This window comes from Balaenoptera physalus, assembly GCF_965194825.1.
Source record: "Balaenoptera physalus genome assembly, chromosome: 6".
NCBI lineage: Eukaryota > Metazoa > Chordata > Mammalia > Artiodactyla > Balaenopteridae > Balaenoptera > Balaenoptera physalus.
In genome coordinates this window covers 79,059,669-79,077,082 of record NC_138885.1, presented here as the reverse complement: position 1 = coordinate 79,077,082, position 17,414 = coordinate 79,059,669, and the positions used below count along the sequence as shown (strand labels likewise).

The 17,414-nt window shown below is 39.6% G+C and overlaps 1 protein-coding gene across 2 annotated transcripts in view; it reads right to left on the bottom strand.

The window, feature by feature from the left end:
* The window catches only part of FAM171B (family with sequence similarity 171 member B), a 66,953-nt gene extending 50,595 nt beyond the window's left edge, over positions 1-16,358 (bottom strand). Inside the window, exon 1 of one of the 2 annotated variants that reach the window (XM_082466701.1) lies at positions 15,737-16,358. In XM_082466701.1, the coding sequence (XP_082322827.1) occupies positions 15,737-15,977 (241 nt within the window). In that variant the 5' untranslated portion in view covers positions 15,978-16,358. The remainder of the gene's footprint in view (positions 1-15,736) is intronic. The other variant, XM_082466700.1, reaches the window with a different exon arrangement.
* Positions 16,359-17,414: the final 1,056 nt, after the last annotated feature.

Genomic DNA, 17,414 nt, shown 5'->3' with positions numbered 1-17,414 from the left:
AAAAAGATCCCTTTATGGAAACCTAAGGACATCTAAATTAGTACTGTGAAGTGAGGGGGAAATGTAAGTGAGAAAAAATGGGGAGCGGGAGTGAGAGGCATGAGGTTTTCATCATGGACCAAAAAGTGACAAAACTAAGTGCTAATGAGAGAGAAAAAATAAAGGTAGAAGTAAAAGGAAACAAAAATATAGAAAAGGGAAAGAAAAGGGCTCTGACAAAGTACTCTGGGTTTAAGAACTGTACATGGTTGACTGAGTTCACAATCTTAAAGCATCATATAGTATTATTCGAATCATCATCTGCAAATTCATTTTAATATCATCAGCATTTACCCCAAACTCATAAATCTAAGAACAAATATTTTTTAATTAACATGAATTTTAGAGCACCTGCCCCGTGTCTAGCACCATGATGGGCCTGAGGAGTAAATGAATAATATGAATAACAAAAGATCCTTGGTTCTTAGATAGTTCTCTTAATATATACTTATGAATCAACATGCCATGCTTTTATTGAGCACTTACTGAGTGTTAGGTATTCTGGAATGTAAAAACGAATGAAGGAATATATCTATGCTCTAAAGGAATTCAGAAGTGCAAGAAAGACAAAATAAACACACCAGAAACAATTAGGGACTAATTCTAAACACCATATTATCAAGTACTGAATCACCAAATAGAGACTGACTGATGTAGTAAGAGAAAAATAATTGTGGACTGAAAAAGCTTCATGAAAAAAGTAGAGCTAAGTTGGTTTCTGGTGGAGTTAGAGATAAAAAAGAGGTAGGGCAGTGCCAGTGGGGAGGGAAAAGAGTCAAAGGATTTAAAATTTCCTTGGAGCTAGGACTTGGCTCGGGAAATAACACATTAAGCTAGTTATGACTTTTTCGATTAAAGTTACAGAAATCCAACCAGAGTTTCCTGAGGCAAAATGGAAATTTATCAACTGATGGATACAAGAAAGGGTTGTACAAGAAAACCACAGGGATGGCAACTGTCCAGCTGATCTGGAGAATGACAGGGCCCAGGAACTCCATCTCTGTATGTTGGCTTCATCATCTCCATTCATAGGCTGACTGGCTTTCTCCACATGGTGGGCAGCATGGCTGATGACAACTCCCAGGTTTTACATCTTACCATTTCCAACATCAAATGTGGATGGATAAGGGCGGCATAAGCAGAAGAAAGGGGAAGAGAGGTACCAGACAGACAGTTCTATATACGTCCACCATAAAAGTTACAAGTAAAAATTTGATTAATGGGAATTGATCCTAGATTGGTGGGAAATGACCAAAAAACAAAGTAACTTGAAAGCCTGGCAGAACCTCCCATTCTGGAGCATAATGCAGCTAAAATGCTACCTTTATACAAAACTCAGTCTTATCACAACCTGGTGGATGTGTAATATGTTATTTGCACAAATATAACAAGCCAAAGTGAAACCTTCTTAAAAATTCCACATACAATCTATAAGATTCATTTACTCATTCATTCTTTACTTGAAGCTCTATACCTTTTCTTCACTGATTTTTATACAGTTCAATTAAAAGTTTTTAATAATTGTTTTACCATTTCAAAAAAAGTGTTACTTGCCCACTGAATGTTCCCCAGATCTTAAGAGAAGCATGCTAAAGTTTTAGGGATGAGAAGTCAGGATGTATAAATTTAAGTTTCAACTGGTTCTGCAATACCGTGTGTGTGTGTGTGTCTGTGTGTGTGTGTGTGTGTGTGTAAAGACAGATAATAATAGAGATAAAGCAAAAATGACAAATTTTAACAACTGTTGCATCTTGGAGGATATATGGATACCCATTACACTAACTGAATTTTTCAGTATACAGTATTTCAAAGTATTCATTATAAAAATTTGGAGGGAAGTAGAAGCCTGACAGAAGACTTCAAATTTTAAATAACAATATAATGAAAGCATAAAAAATGAAAGTAGTGTTTCAGGAAGATACATGTAGAAAGGGTATGGTTTGAATTAGAGGTAGTAAAAAATAGAGAGGCCTAAGAGATTACTGTATAAGTCCAAACAGATGGGGGGTGGGGCGGCAATGGGCTGGACTGAGAAAGTGGCTGTGAATATGAAACAGAAGGAATGGATACTAAAGACGGTGATGAATACTTAAAAGAACCCAGTGAGTGACAGGTGAGTGCGGGAAAGAGAGAAGACACAATCAGTGATGATCCCGGGTTCCCCAGGTCAAATGATTAGGGAAGGGATAGATAAGGTCTAAAGCAGGGAACAGATGTGTTGGGTTAAGACAATGTCTTTCATTAAATAGGTTAATATATTGCCTCTTCCATGTAAATAGAGTTCATATGCTGACTGGCGGTGTATGTGGTATAATCTCCTCCTAGTCTGTGAAAGCCCAAAGACAACATACCACACAAGCACCCTAAGAACGAGAGGCAGACACACTGGGCTAGAGCCTGGGGGAAAACAGCCAGAGTCAGCCCATATGCTCCCCCTGTTAAGCCACCTGTTTCAGTGTCTCAGTTCCCCTAGCCTGGAAGATTTACAGAATTTCAGGGATTTTTTAAAAATGCAAAAACCGCATGATAGGGTGCTTTAAAGCGGTAAGAGCAAACTTCGATTGTAGCCACAAAAATACCGCAATTTATATAGCTTCAAGTAAATGTGAGAGCTTTTCTCATGCATTGGTCATTTCAGCTAAATGGCCTCTTGCTATGAGTACACCTCTAGATTAACCTTAATGGAGAAAAAGTTCATGAATACATAAAACTCCTATCTATTATTTTTCATATACTTTCTGATTTAGCAGAAAACCAGGCAACTACTATGTGCAATTACATTTTTTTAAAGTCTCAGTTCGGATGGTGCAAACACAATCATTAACAAAATAAATCATAAATCACTCACTGCCTTGTGGTGGGGTGTGGAAATGAAATTTGGGGTCACTGAGGAGGAAAGAAGAGAAGCCAAGTTGTTCCCATGATAGGGTGGGGAAATGGCCAACAGGCTGGCCCAGATGGGAGAGAGAGGTTACAGGAGACGTCAAGACACAGCTTTCTGTGTTGTGTTCATGTCGAGAACTGAGATGTTAAGAAAACAGCACAATTTGGTCAAGGTGGTGATACCCCACTGTTAAAGGCAAGGGAGAGTATTTCTGCTATATATCAATGTAAAGGCAAGACACAGTCACTGCTAATTCACAGCAGACCTAAATTGATAGAAAGGGGGCTTATGTTTGAATCCTGAATTCAATTCCTTTGTTTAGAAAGGAGAGTGCACATCTGGTGTCTTCAAGAAATGAGGAAACGGTGGAAGAACTACGTTATTTTTTTCTAACAGCATGGAATGATGCGCGGTAGAAGTATGAAATAAAGAGAAATTAAAGAAAAAAAGAATTCTAGAGGATACTAAAGATAAAAGGAACAGAATTATACTGTTAATCACAAAAGAAATCGAAAAAATAGATCTAAATCAAAAATAATAAATTATTTCCTTTTGCTTTTCTATATCACTTTGGGACACACTTTAAGTGTGCATTCTTCCAGGAAACAGGCCAAATTATTTCCCCTCAAACCTGTGTTCCCACAGTCTCCTATATACTCCTTGAATAAAGCACTTATCACACTCTGTTATCATTTGTGGTCTCTCTATGTCCCCACCAAGTGTTCTCTGCAATTAGTGAGATTTGTTTTAAAAAAAAAGAAAAAAAAAATGAATGAAATCATTTACTGTAGGAATCTTTATGTTATCTCTAGCCCCATATATAAACCAACATGTGATGTGTTAAATTCAAATAAATACCAGTTCCTCTTTCAGTATATTTTTTTCAAATCATGGAATTGCTCTTGCTATAAAACCTGCATACTTTGGCCACTTCATTCTGCATGTCTTATGGTCTTTTCCCTATATAATATTCTTTTCATATATATACTCTCTAGAGAAGCCCGCTCAAGCTTGGGGATGAAAGAAGATAATCAACTGCACAAATATTTATCTATATGCAGTCATTCATTTATTCACTCAACAACTATTTATACAGGAATACAGTCCCAACCAAAACAGTTATTGCACCTGGCTTCATCTTGCTTCCAATCTAGAGGTGAAGACAAATATGGAATTATGGAATAGATGCCTAGCTACAGATCAACTACAGACCATGAGCAATTCGGAGGTGCTTACAAGAGCACATTAACAGAGGAACCTACCTTAGACTGGAAAGCTAAAGAACATCTGTTTAAACGAAGTGGCACTTAAGCTAATACCTGAAGTTTAAATGAATTTAGCCAGGGCAGAGAGAGAGAGTGAGTGTGCGTGTGTGTGTGTGTGTGTTGGATCAGGGAAGTACTGCAAGCAGAGATACAGAGGAACAACCTATACAAAGGCCCTGAGGTACAAAACCTGTCACACTCAAGGCACAGAGAACTGGAGCTGAGACTGGGGTGGGAAAGCATGCAGGCCCTTACAGGTCACTGGTTCTCAATGTCATGGGAAGCCTGATAAAATTTGTTCTTAAAAAATAAACACTATTTGTAGGGTGTTGGGGGATGATCCCCATAATTGGAGTATGGATTTTTAGGGCACCAAGAATGGAACAAGGAGGCCAGTTAATATGCTAACCTGAACTAGAGTGTTAAGAGTGACCTGGGCTAGAGCAGGGGCAGTGAAGATGAAGAGAAGTTAACAGATGAGGAATATTTAGGAGATAGATTTGGTGGGTTTGGTGATGGACTAGGAAAGGAAGGTAGAGGAAGCGGCAAGGACAGCACCCTCAACTCTCCTTATTGGCCAGAGGCGCACTTTAATAACAGTGGGGTTTTTAGTAACAATAAGGAAGGATGAATGGTGAAGGTGGTCGAAAGGTGAAAACTGCCAGTTATAAGTTCTGGAAGGTAATGTACAGCATGGTGACCCTAGTTTAAAAAAAAATAAGAAGGGGATTTTTTTTATCCTGGAAGGTCTGGTGAGAAATGAAGAGTCCAGACTTAAACATGCTTAAACTGAAATACCTGTGATCTATCCACATAAAGATGTCAAAATAATTGGTGGATATATTCAGGAGTGCACGCTGGGAAGTCTTAGCATATAGGTGGTATTTAAAGCAACTGGAGTGGATGAGATCACCTTGTGAGAGAGGAGAATGAGAAGAGAGGATGTTAAATTAAATGGAAAAATTTTTTTTCTACTTTTAGAATATAAAGATATTTTAATTACCTACATATTACAGTATCAGATATTTTATGCCTATAATACTTAAGTATAATTTTACAATATAATGTAATTATTGCATAGCAAATTATTTAAGAGTTACAGACTTGAGACTGTATTACTGACAAAGAATATTGATAGGGAAGAAAGGGGAGTAAATTGGGTCACCATATTTTCATCTTCCTTTGTCAGATCCATCTCTAAGCTGCTGGATCCATGAAGGGCCCCATATACAGTTCCAGTCTGTGAGCCAGTCCTTACATACAGGAAACACAAAGGCCACAGTAAGACGGATTTGTCAGGGGGAGCTTATATCTTTTTTTACCTCCCTGTCTGTGCCCCCATGCCATTCTCTGAAGCTGTAGCTTTCCAAGTCTCAACACATGCTATTATTTATCTTTGGAACATCAGAATGTGTTGAAATACAAATTTTTCCATTTGGACTTTCAAATGAAAGAAAAATTTTGCAATATAAAGCCATTCCTCAAAACAAGGAATCGCTCTGCTATTCACTCTTCCTAGCATCTAGCTTTTCCAATGTAGTCAGTTATTAGTGAAACCAGGAGAGGTGTGAATCAAAAAAAGTAAATAAGGAAAACATGAGTTTCAATGAGTTTAGAGATGATATTAATTCTGAAAGTCGAGAAGTGCACTGGTGATGAAAAGAGCAAGTTCAATCACAGACTTAAATCACAGTAGCCTGAAATTACTATTTTGACCCCCAAACTGTTAAGAAACCAAAGATTAATAACTTGTTTCAGCAGGTGGGAAATGGCTTAGGTTTTTATAAATGCCTTCTCTGAAGGCTAATAACAACCAGGGCAGGCCCTCATCTGCTAAAATGCATTGAAGTTTATAATCAGGCCTGAGGGACTGGATGACTCACAAAGTAATCAGAGCCCTTATTAAGATTATTAATTTAATCTTAGTGACCCTATCCTTCAGTGCAAGAGCCAGGAGCCAAGATGCAGAGAGTTTCTGGGTTGACTGCCAAAAAATTCTGAACAGAGGGTTTTTTCAGGTATAAGATATCCCACTAGGTATAATGGGATATATATAATGAAACCTGGATATAAAACAATTCAAAGTCATGTGGTTTATCAAAAGATAATTATTCCATTTTGGTAGACATTCTACAAAAAGAATGGAAAAGCCAAAGGTTGAAAGAATCGACCAAGGTACGTGCATCCCACGCAATCAGTTTCTTCAAGGGTTAAGGCCTTCTGGCAGGATTGGTTATGTTGCTGTCACGCTTACTAATTTTACCCATCACATGTACACAAAAACAGAAACCTCACATGTTAAGAAAACACAAAAATGTTATTTGAGTCTGAACATTACCTTTGTTCTTTTCTTATTGAGTCCACTTACAAAGGCCTAATCAACCATGGCAGGTTTTCTTAACCTTTTGGGGGGTCAAGGATTCTTTTGAAAATCTTACAGATGATCTCAACACCAGATAACTGAGACTGTATAATTAATTTCAGGGTGCTCATAAACCCTCTACACCCTTCCACTGGTTCCCTAGAACCTCTGCCATATAGGGTATAAGGGACAGTCAGTCCCTTACACAAACAGGGGAGAAGAAGATTCACCATTTGTGAGTACTTTCTCTCCCCATGAACTTACTTGACCTCCCCTCAAACTTGTCACAGTGAATTATATTACCTCTCTCTTCTTTTCTCATGAGCCTCCAAAGTCTTCACCTTCTACACCTTGACATCCTATATTCACCAAGCTTTACGGATTCACAAGACTTCTTTCCTATTTGAAATACTATGGCACAAAAGCAATTTAAAAAGACACATTCTTTTGACTATTCTGATTCACAAAATTGAATCCATTGGTAGGGAAAAACTATTAAAAAGCTCACTTATCTTATGAAGAAAATCATCAAATTATCCTTAAGTAACAGCTTTACCAGAATTTGTAACTGCCAGGTGGTACCACAATTTCTTTTTTTTTTTTTTTTTTTAAATTAATTTATTTATTTATGGCTGTGTTGGGTCTTCGTTTCTGTGCGAGGGCTCTCTCCAGTTGTGGCAAGCGGGGGCCACTCTTCATCGCGGTGTGCGGGCCTCTCACTATCGCGGCCTCTCTTGTTGCGGAGCACAGGCTCCAGACGCGCAGGCTCAGTAGTTGTGGCTCACGGACCTAGTTGCTCCGCGGCATGTGGGATCTTCCCAGACCAGGGCTCGAACCCGTGTCCCCTGCACTGGCAGGCAGATTCTCAACCACCGCGCCACCAGCGAAGCCCACCACAATTTCTTTTAAGATGTGAATGTGGCACCTAGAGATTATCATACTAAGTGAAGTAAGTCAGAAAGACAAATATCGTATATCACTTATATGTGGAATCTAAAAAAATGATACAATGAACTTATTTACAAAACAGAAATAGACTCACAGACATAGAAAACAAACATGGTTACAAAAGGGGAAAGGTGGGGGGAGGGATAAATTAGAAATTTGGGAATAACATATATAGAAATTTAGGAGTAACATGTAAACAACAAGGACCTACTGCATAGCACTGGAACTATATTCAATATCTTGTTAAGAACCTATAACAGAAAAAAATCTGAAAAAGAAAAAATATATATATTCAAGATATATATGTATGTATAAATGAATCAGCTTGCTGTACACGAGAAACTAACACAACATTGTAAAGCAACTATACTTCAATAAAAATTTTAAAATAAAAATAAAACAAATAGTACTCCAGATATAGAGAACAAACTAGTGTTTACAGGGGTGGGGGGAAGACAGGGGTAGGGGATTAAGAGGTACAAACTACTATGTATGAGATAAATAAGCTACAAGGATATATTGTACAGCACAGAGAATATAGCCAATATTTAATAATTATTATAAATGGAGTATAATAACCTTTAAGAATTGTGAATCATTATGTTGTACACCTGACATTAATATAACATTGTAAATCAATGATACTTCAATAAAAAATAAAATAACTGTCTTAAAAAAAAAAGAAAATTTACAAATTACCAGATTAAAAAAAAAAAAAAAAAAGATGTAGATGTGTTCCAGCTTGTTATATACTTTTAAAACACTGGCAGAGCAAAGCACTTAGGAGAAGGTCATTTCTATCTCATCCCAATTCCAAGAGCCTATGATTCCAAGTCTTATTTTAATCTATGAAGTGAAAACTTTTGGTTTTTTAAAATTACTGCATATTTTAATTGATATTAGATATCATTTCATTATAAATAGCATTAGAAGGTCAGATTAGTTGTTTCATACATTAGTACAGAGATACTTTTCTTGCATATGATTATGAATGAGACTTAAATTCTGATTACTTTAAAGAAACACTGGAATTTGGGGAATTATTAAATCATAGCTTTTCTGCTAAAAGTCCAGAATCTAACAGCACAAAAATATTGTAAACTATATTTTGGAAAGTACTTATTTTATGAGGAGAAGTTATTTGTTTTTAAATGCAAATATTTGGAATACACCAATTCATTTAAAAATAAGTGACCAGATAGATTTTTTTTAACTTCAGGTACACAAACTCAATTAATCATAATCTGTGCTTCATGACACACTTATTGATCCATGCATGGTTCATTTTACTTAGTAAAATAGTTAAATAAATCCTACTATACCCATTATTCTTGGTGACATTTTTCCCCTTACGCAAAAAGTGTGGCCTTCCTCTACTTCATTTTTACAGTAAATGGATATTCTTTTGGTAATCCTGTCTCAGTCACCCAGACATTTATAAACAAATCCTACTCATACAAATATGAAAACATTAGCAGCATGTTTAAAGTTTTGAAGAAACATAATCCATTTAACTATATAGAGCCATATTTTGACAGCTTAATTTCTATCAGTTTCAAAAACACTGGCAGTGGGGGGAGACAGGCAAGGGTGGAATGGGTCACAAAATCCAGGACCTTTGCAGCTTCTATTCAACTCCTGGTTATAGATAACCCATTAGAAAAAACAAATAATCCATCTACCCATCCTGTTTCTGTTTGTGTCACATTCCTATTACAAAAAAGTTGTGGAACAGGTAGGTGTGAATAAAACCATGGACACTGGTCTTATTTTATTTTAGAAAGAACAATGAATATGGAAATCTACAACATCCCTGGAGCACTTACCCCCGAGGTAAGCCAAAGGCCTTACAGCATGAGCCCCAGGTGAGGCTGGACATTTCTACGAGCTTCCAACTGATCAAGTGGTCACTGAAAGCCCAACTAGTATTTAGGTCTACAGATATGAACTGCTAATGGCTTAGCTATGTATGTGTTCTACATTTTAGCAGAACTAACAAGTGGATTAAAACTATATAGTTTCTAAGTGCCGTTTCTCTACTGAATAGGAACAAAATTAAACTAAGGACAATAACTGATAATACTGGCAAATGTTTAATTTTAAATTAGACCCTCAAGTGTCGTGATATAGAAACCTACTTGAGAAAAAAAAAAACATTAAATAACAATTGAAATCTCTGTCACATATAAATAAAATTAATTTTAAATCTTGGTTTTTGTGCAAGACACAGAAGCTTAACATGGAGAAATTAACAGGCATTATCAACTCAAGGCTTCAGAGAAGCCCAAGACATTGCTGAGACATTTTACAGTCTAGGTTCACTAGGTCACAGATTTGACACGTTATTAATGTGGAAAGCAATTGCCATTTCCTTGACACCCTCTACCCTACATGAAAGGGCACCCAGAAATCATTCCTCATTTCAGGCCCAAGTGAACTCGCCTAATTATACTCCAAGACATTATCAACAAGTAGTTAAGAATACTGCCTAGGGCTTCCCTGGTGGCGCAGTGGTTGAGAATCTGCCTGCCAATGCAGGGGACACGGGTTCGAGCCCTGGTCTGGGAAGATCCCACATGCCGCGGAGCAACTCGGCCTGTGCGCCACAATTACTGAGCCTGCGCGTCTGGAGCCTGTGCTCCGCAACAAGAGAGGCCGCGATAGTGAGAGGCCCGCGCACCGCGATGAAGAGTGGCCCCCGCTTGCCGCAACTAGAGAGCGCCCTCGCACAGAAACGAAGACCCAGCACAGCCAAAAATAAATAAATAAATTTATAAAAAAAAAAAAAAAAAGAATACTGCCTAGTCCTCATAACATAGACAGTCATAAAAAAAAAAAAATTTAAGAGGCACAGAATCTGATATGTCTTGGACATATGGATTGTGCTTACACAAAAGGGCAATTAAAGAGATATCTCCAAACAGAATCTTCAAAGCAAACAGAAGCTGTTTTCTTAAGCCTATGATGTATTTCACTACAATGCATAGCTCTCATAGTTTTAGAATTTTCCAGGTAACTACTCCAAAGCATACTTTTTATCAATAGCAGATGGAAAATATTATGTCCATTTCCTAGCTAAGGCAACTTGGAGGAAAGGAAATTAAGACACATTGCACTAAGCCAAGTCAATGAATGACAACAATACTGCAGCTAGTACCTAGTCAGACAGAACACTGAAAGAGAATTAAGTTCAATATGTATATACTTAGGGGGAAGAGTTTTCTTTCAGAAAAATATTTGGTAGTTTCTGTTCAGGCACATTAAGAACAGTGAAAAACCACCACTGAAACAAACTGGACTGAAATTCAACACAATGGCATGTGTTTTTCAACCTGTAATCAACACCAAGAAATAGCTCCCTTTGGTTATTAAAATCCTGGAAAGAAATCATAATTACCCCATCTGGGAATACGGCCTTCAAAGCATGAGTACTTTAGATAAAACAGCCAATGTCTAGTCCCACTTCTATTGATTTTCAAATTCCTTGAACGGAAAAAAAGTAAACAAATGCTTTCATGGATGGGAGATTTTCAATCAGGTTTGCTTAAATCAAAGTTTAAATCAAGTTATTTGAATTTAATAAAAAGTATACAGTAATATTCTATACTGAATTTCAGTATTTTAAATTTTGTTAAGTAGGTCCCAGCTACATAGAATATGAAAAAAATCTTTAACTTTAAAAGTACAAGAATGTAGCAGCTTCATTTACGATAGCTAAAACTGGAAATAACCCAAATATCCATCAGAAGTGATAAACCAAACTGCAGTAATTGATACAATGGAATACTGCTCAGCAGTAAAAAGGAATAAACTACTGAACATGCAACAACATGGATGAAACCTATGGAAATTAGACTGAGCTGAAGAAGCTAGACACAAAAAAGTACATGCTATATGGTTCTATTCCATGAAGGTCTAGAAAACACAAAATTAATCAGTGACGAAAACAATCAGAACAGTTGTCAATGGGTCAGGGGCAAAGATTGCCTGGGGGCATGAGGGAACTTTCTAAGGTGATATAAATGTTCTATATTTTGATATGGGTAATGGTTACACAGGTATATCCATTTGTCAAGAGAATACAGTTTATGTTAATACCAGAATCTGAAGTACGGACATCCATTAAGTAGCTTTTACAGCTTTTTTTTCATTTTATGACTTTTATATTTTTAAACCAATACTTACAAAATGTATATAATCATAAACTCACTTGAAAATGACTTTTGAATATTTTTGTAAGGCAAACCTAGGGTGATAATAAAATTTTAACGTCAATTAAAATATATATATTTTTTAATATTTAAAAATATATATATATATATAATGTGGCAACTCTGTAAATCAAACACCACTTTCCCCACCCAATAAACTATAGTTTATTGTTTAAAAAAAAAAAAAAGAGTACAGTTTAGGTATGTACATTTTAATGCATGCACACTTTACCTCCCCGCTCCCCCCAATAATCCCACATAATGGAAATGGATGGAGATGTGAGTGAAACAGTCACAGGAGAATTTGATCATTGTTAAAGCTGGGTAATGGGTATGGGCTTTTTTTAATACTATCCTGTTTACTTTCTATATATTTGACATTTTTCAAGGTAAAAGGTTTAAAAATATAGATCAGTGAAACGTACAATCAAAAATGTTTACACTGTGAAAATTTATCCCTCAAGAGGCTTTCTCTGTATGCAGAAGACTTTTATAAAAATCCACGGAGATCCCCAGTGTCTGTGCTTCACACAGAGAATTTGAAATGGAGCTCGTTATTTTCTCCAGCTCCCCTTGCCCCCATCCCCAGCACGCCTCCCATCTAATGGGCCATCAGACTGAATATGATATGGTTGTCTCAGCTACCACCAACCCCCAAATTAATTCTTCCCTCGTCCCTCGAATATTTATTTCTAACAAATACTGGTGCAGATGGAGAAATCAGAGCTGCTGCAGACACCGGAGAAAACAGATCTCAACTACTCTCTGAGAATGGTGTTTTAGAAGTTAATGAGAAAATGAAAATTTACTTTTTTTACATCCAGATTTTTAAAAATCTCATATTCAACTTCTTTTAACCTCACCTTCTTATTTCTCAGCAATATGAAGAGACATAAATTTTCAAAATAATAAAATCTAGAGTAACCAGAGTCAGCAGTCAATTTCTCTACTATGGAGTTATGAGGCTCAATCATGTATCAGTCACTAAACAAGTCTTATTAGTTTTCTAAATATTGCCTGAGAAAAGTCCTATAGCTTTTCACAAAACATGTCCAAAGAATCAGAAGCACCATACAGAGGCAAAGGATGAATTCAGGCTCAGTCAGAGCTATTTAAAGGTATGTTAATACCCTCCTAGAGCTATTTAAAGGTATGTTAATACCCATAAGAGGATTATAAGTGCACCTGGGTAAAGAATCTTCTTGACAACCTAAAAAGTGGACTTAAGTATTGTACCTAGCAGTTCTCTGTAGTGAACATAAGATAAACACTGAAATTAGCTAAAATTAAAAGTCCAAAATATATATACTTTATAACCTCCACTTACAAATATTTCTACCTAACATTTCTTTATGTTTATATGACCCTGCTAAATTCCAGTGAAGAATTTCACAAGATGTGAAATAGCAAATACTCATAAAGTAAAGGAGATCCTTGATGCCAGCATTTTTGTTCATTCATTCATTAATTCAAAAAAATGTGTGCCTATGAGTAGCAAGTGCTCTTCTAGGTGCTAGAAATATATGTAATAATTCAATGTAATAATGAACAAAGCAAAGTTCATGCCCTCAGAGAGTTTACATTCTAGTAAGGGGAGACAGGCTTACAAGAAGGCCTGAGGATAGTAAGTGCCATGGAGGAGAATCAGTAGGAAAGGGCATGCAGATGGCTATTTAATACAGCTGTCGGGAAAGGCTTCTGTTAGCGTGATTGGAGCAAACCTGAAGAATCCAAGGTCCAGAATTCCAGGCAGAGAAAATGACAAGTGCAAAGGCCCCACACCAGAGCCCACTTGCAAACTGAAGAAACAAAGAGCCAGTGTGGCCCCAGCGCTGAGTTAGTGTCAGAGCTGAGGGAGCCGGGAGTGAGAGGGCCGCAGAGGATCTCAGCCTTTGTGGGCCATTTTCAGGGTCTGGGCATCTAGTGTGAGGGAGATGGGAAGCCATTGGAGGACTGTGGGCAGAAATGATCTTATTTAATGTTTTTAAAAAGATCACTAACTGTGTGAGGAGAACAGACAGTAGAGGAACAAAGGTTGAAGCAGGAAGACCAATTCAATCTAGAGATCACAATGTGCTCAGAGGAACATTTTAAGTATATTTTTTATAGGTTATGTTTCATTATACAACCCAAATACTCCTGTAACTAAAACAGCCGTCAATTGAATTGCTCTCTTGTTTGCCACTGGCTTGGCGGGTTAGAGTTTCTGAGGGAAATCCAAGAGTCATCTTATGTTACTTTTCAGGCTCTAGTTTGATCTGTTGGCTAGTGGTTCCTTTACCTCCATTAATCTAATAGGTAAATAAGACAAAAACTGCTAGCTTCCCAAAAAATAACCCTTTTCAAAAATATTACATCACAAATATCAGAAAGCAAATATTTTCACACGTACGCTGGATACAGAAGTTTCTCATATTATTTCCGTTATTCGTAACCCTCATCACAACCTATGTACATGGTAGTAGTCAAAACCCATTTAACTAATATTCCTGAAAGACAATAAATCGAAATAAAAATATACTGCAAATCATAAAATCCATCACCACTCTCAGACTTCTGTTTCATAGTTTATGAAATCCCTCTCATAATGAAGACAGGCTCTCGATCACTCTCCTATCTCTCATTTCCTTAAGTTTACCCAACAGCATATCTAACCGCTGTCTCGCCCATACCCTGTGGTTAGCACTTTCAGTTATAAAAAGCCAGGTAGGAAAACCACCACACACAGCACATCTTTCAGGACTTTCAGCCACGCTCAAGTGTTATTAAACGGTTTGAGAGGGTGTCAGAAACACATGCTTTCCGGCACACTTTGGTGATTTCATCCTATGCTCAGAGCACTCTGATAAATTAAATCATTCTGGCTGTGTCAGGAATCGCAGCTGGTGTACCTGAGTATTGCTCTCTGATGATGACAAGCAGTACAAAATAAGATACCGAATACTACTTTTCTAAAATCTCATTTTCGGCATCTCGCAAAATGTTACTAGGCAGGATTTTAAAGCGAAAACAAATGTTATAATTCACTTTGGTTTTGCAGAAACCTAAGCCCACTTGCCAAAAAAACCTGATGGCTTTTTTTCTTTCCAAAGAGCAGGCAGCTTCTACAGTAGGGAAGGGGACTGGGGGTGGGGGGTAGGGAGAAGCTATTAAAATGGATAATCCAGCTTTTTGCTTACCCGTGTAGCTTTAATGGAGGGGAACCAGGCGGGAACTGAGGGACTGTTACAGCCACGTATACCGAAAGGGCTTTCCTCACCCTCAGCTGAATCGTGTGGAGAATCTGCCTCATTACCTTCTACGAACAAGTAAAGGAGAATCCCCTCTCTGGGGGCAGGCTTTGCTGTACTAACATCCTCTACAGACTTGACCTCATCCACCCCCCTCTCCTTTTCCCTTTCCTTCAGCCACAAACTCCTATTTCGTTTTTGGTTTGTTTCATCTTATTATACTGAAGGCATTCTTGCAAACTGCCTTCAACCATTCCCGGGATAAGAAGAGATAGAAATAAATAATAAAATAAATCAAGATTTCTTTTCTGCAGAGCTAAATTTAAATATATAGGCGGAGCGAGATGGTGAAAAGGGGTGTGTGGGTGTCTACTGCAAGATTTTTCAGTCTCTAGGAGAGAAAAGGATAAAGAACAGAAGGCTAAAAGGATTTGAGAAGTGTGTGTGTGTACAATCATTCCCAGGGCGGAGGGAAAAATTCAGGAAGGGAGGGAGAAGCAAAAGATCAATCCAGGCAGTCACTCACTCCCATCCCTCCCGACCCCTCCCCCCCTCACTGCAGTGCTCTGCGCTTCCCAGAAAGCTCACCACCCAAAGGGCAGATTCCCAAAACCAAAGCAGAGCCCGAATCCTGGTCACGCAGGCAGGCTGGGGAGACGGGGGAGGTGGGGGGGGGGGGGTGGGGGGGGGGAGGGGGTGGGTAGAGACAGGCGATGGGAAACCATCTGGCTAGGTAAGCGGCGAGGAGGCCAGCAAGACCAGAGGAGGAAAGGCAGGGCCGGGCTGCCGGGACCTACCGGGAGCAGTGACGGTAGAGGATGCCCCGGGCACCTCTGGCCTCTCCTCCTCGGCTTCCTCCCGCTGCCGTTGCTGCTGCTGCTGCTGCTGCTGCTGCTGCTGCTGCTGCTGCTGGATGAGACTGAGGTCGGAGCGGCTGAGCTCAGCTCTGGCGGCCGCAGGGACCAGCCTCGCCTTCAGCAGCACGGCGGCCAGGCCGAGGAGCAGGGTGCAAGGGACGCGCCGCCTGAGCCTCGCCATGGCCGAGAGCCAGAGGGCCGCGGCGGCATATTGCGGCGGAGGTCCGGGCGGCGGCGGCGGGCGCCAGGGCTGCGGGCTCTCGCCCGCCCGCTCGGTCCCCCTCGCTCGGTCTGCCTCGCACACCCTCACCAGGAGGAGGAGGCTGGGGCGGCGGAGGAGACGCCGCGGAAAGAGGAGGGGGAAGTTAGCATCCTGGCGCACGTGACGCGCGGGGCGGGGTGGGGCGAGCCCCGCGCCAGGCGCCGCGTCTCCGCTATCACCCCGGGCTCAGATGCTCCGGACGCGCGCGCTCGGCGGGGTGCTGGGGCGCAGTGCTGGTGGTGGCTTCCTAGGGTAAACGAAAAAGGAGAGCCTTTCTGGGGGCTGGTAGACCTTCAGATCCTCTAGCCCCCACCGAGACACCGGGAAATTTTGCAGAAAGTGGAATAAAATTCCCTCCACCTGACCGCAAAGTAGAAGAGAAGGTGGTGTATTGATTACGCTCCCACAACACTTAACGCAGCACCGGCGGATCAAAAAAGCCAGGATCTCTTAACCATGTGGGCTTTAGGGCATCACGGCCATCACTGGTTAGCTAGAAATTAAACTGCGGCTCTCCAGATTTTGATTAAATTCCTCTTTCTGCCCAAATTGGAATTTCTTTCAATATCGTAAAATATTCTTAATTACGTTTTGTCTAATTATAGTCTATACTTTTCATTTGCTCAAAAAATATTTTTCTAAATTCCTGCTAGGTGCTTACCACGTGCCAGTATTTAGTCAGGTGCTTGGAATAAGCAACATACAATCCCTGCGTTCTAGGAGCCCATTACCTGTTAGGACAGAGGAACATACAAACAAATTATAATCCAGGGTGGTGCCTGCCACTGGAGAAACACTACAGCATGCAGAGATTGCATTGAATTGGAAGAAATTAACAATGTGGTATATGGAAGGGGGCTATGAAACACTAGGAAAGGTGGGGTTTAAAGAAGAATAAGAGTTCCACACATAGGTGGGTGTAACCAGGTCATCTAAAAAGTATAGCTGTGTGTGTGTATGCCCGTGCACACGCGCCGAGGTGTGTAACAGTACAGTGTGCTTGGAAAATTGTCCTGCAATGATTGTGACAAAGTGACAGTGTTTTAGATTGAAAAGGAAGGTGGAGATCAGGTCATTAAAAAAATAATAGCAGGAACTTTCCTGGTGCCGCAGTGGTTAAGAATCTCCCTGCCAATGCAGGGGACACAGGTTCGGGCCCTGGTCCGGGAAGATCCCATATGCCGTGGAGCAAATAAGCCCGTGTGCCACAACTACTGAGCCAGCAGGCCAAAACTACTGAAGCCTGCCCACCTGGAGCCGGTGCTCCGCAACAGGAGAAGCCACCCAATGAGAAGCCCGCACACCGCAACGAAGAGTAGCCCCCACTCTCTGCAACTAGAGAAAGCCGGCGCACAG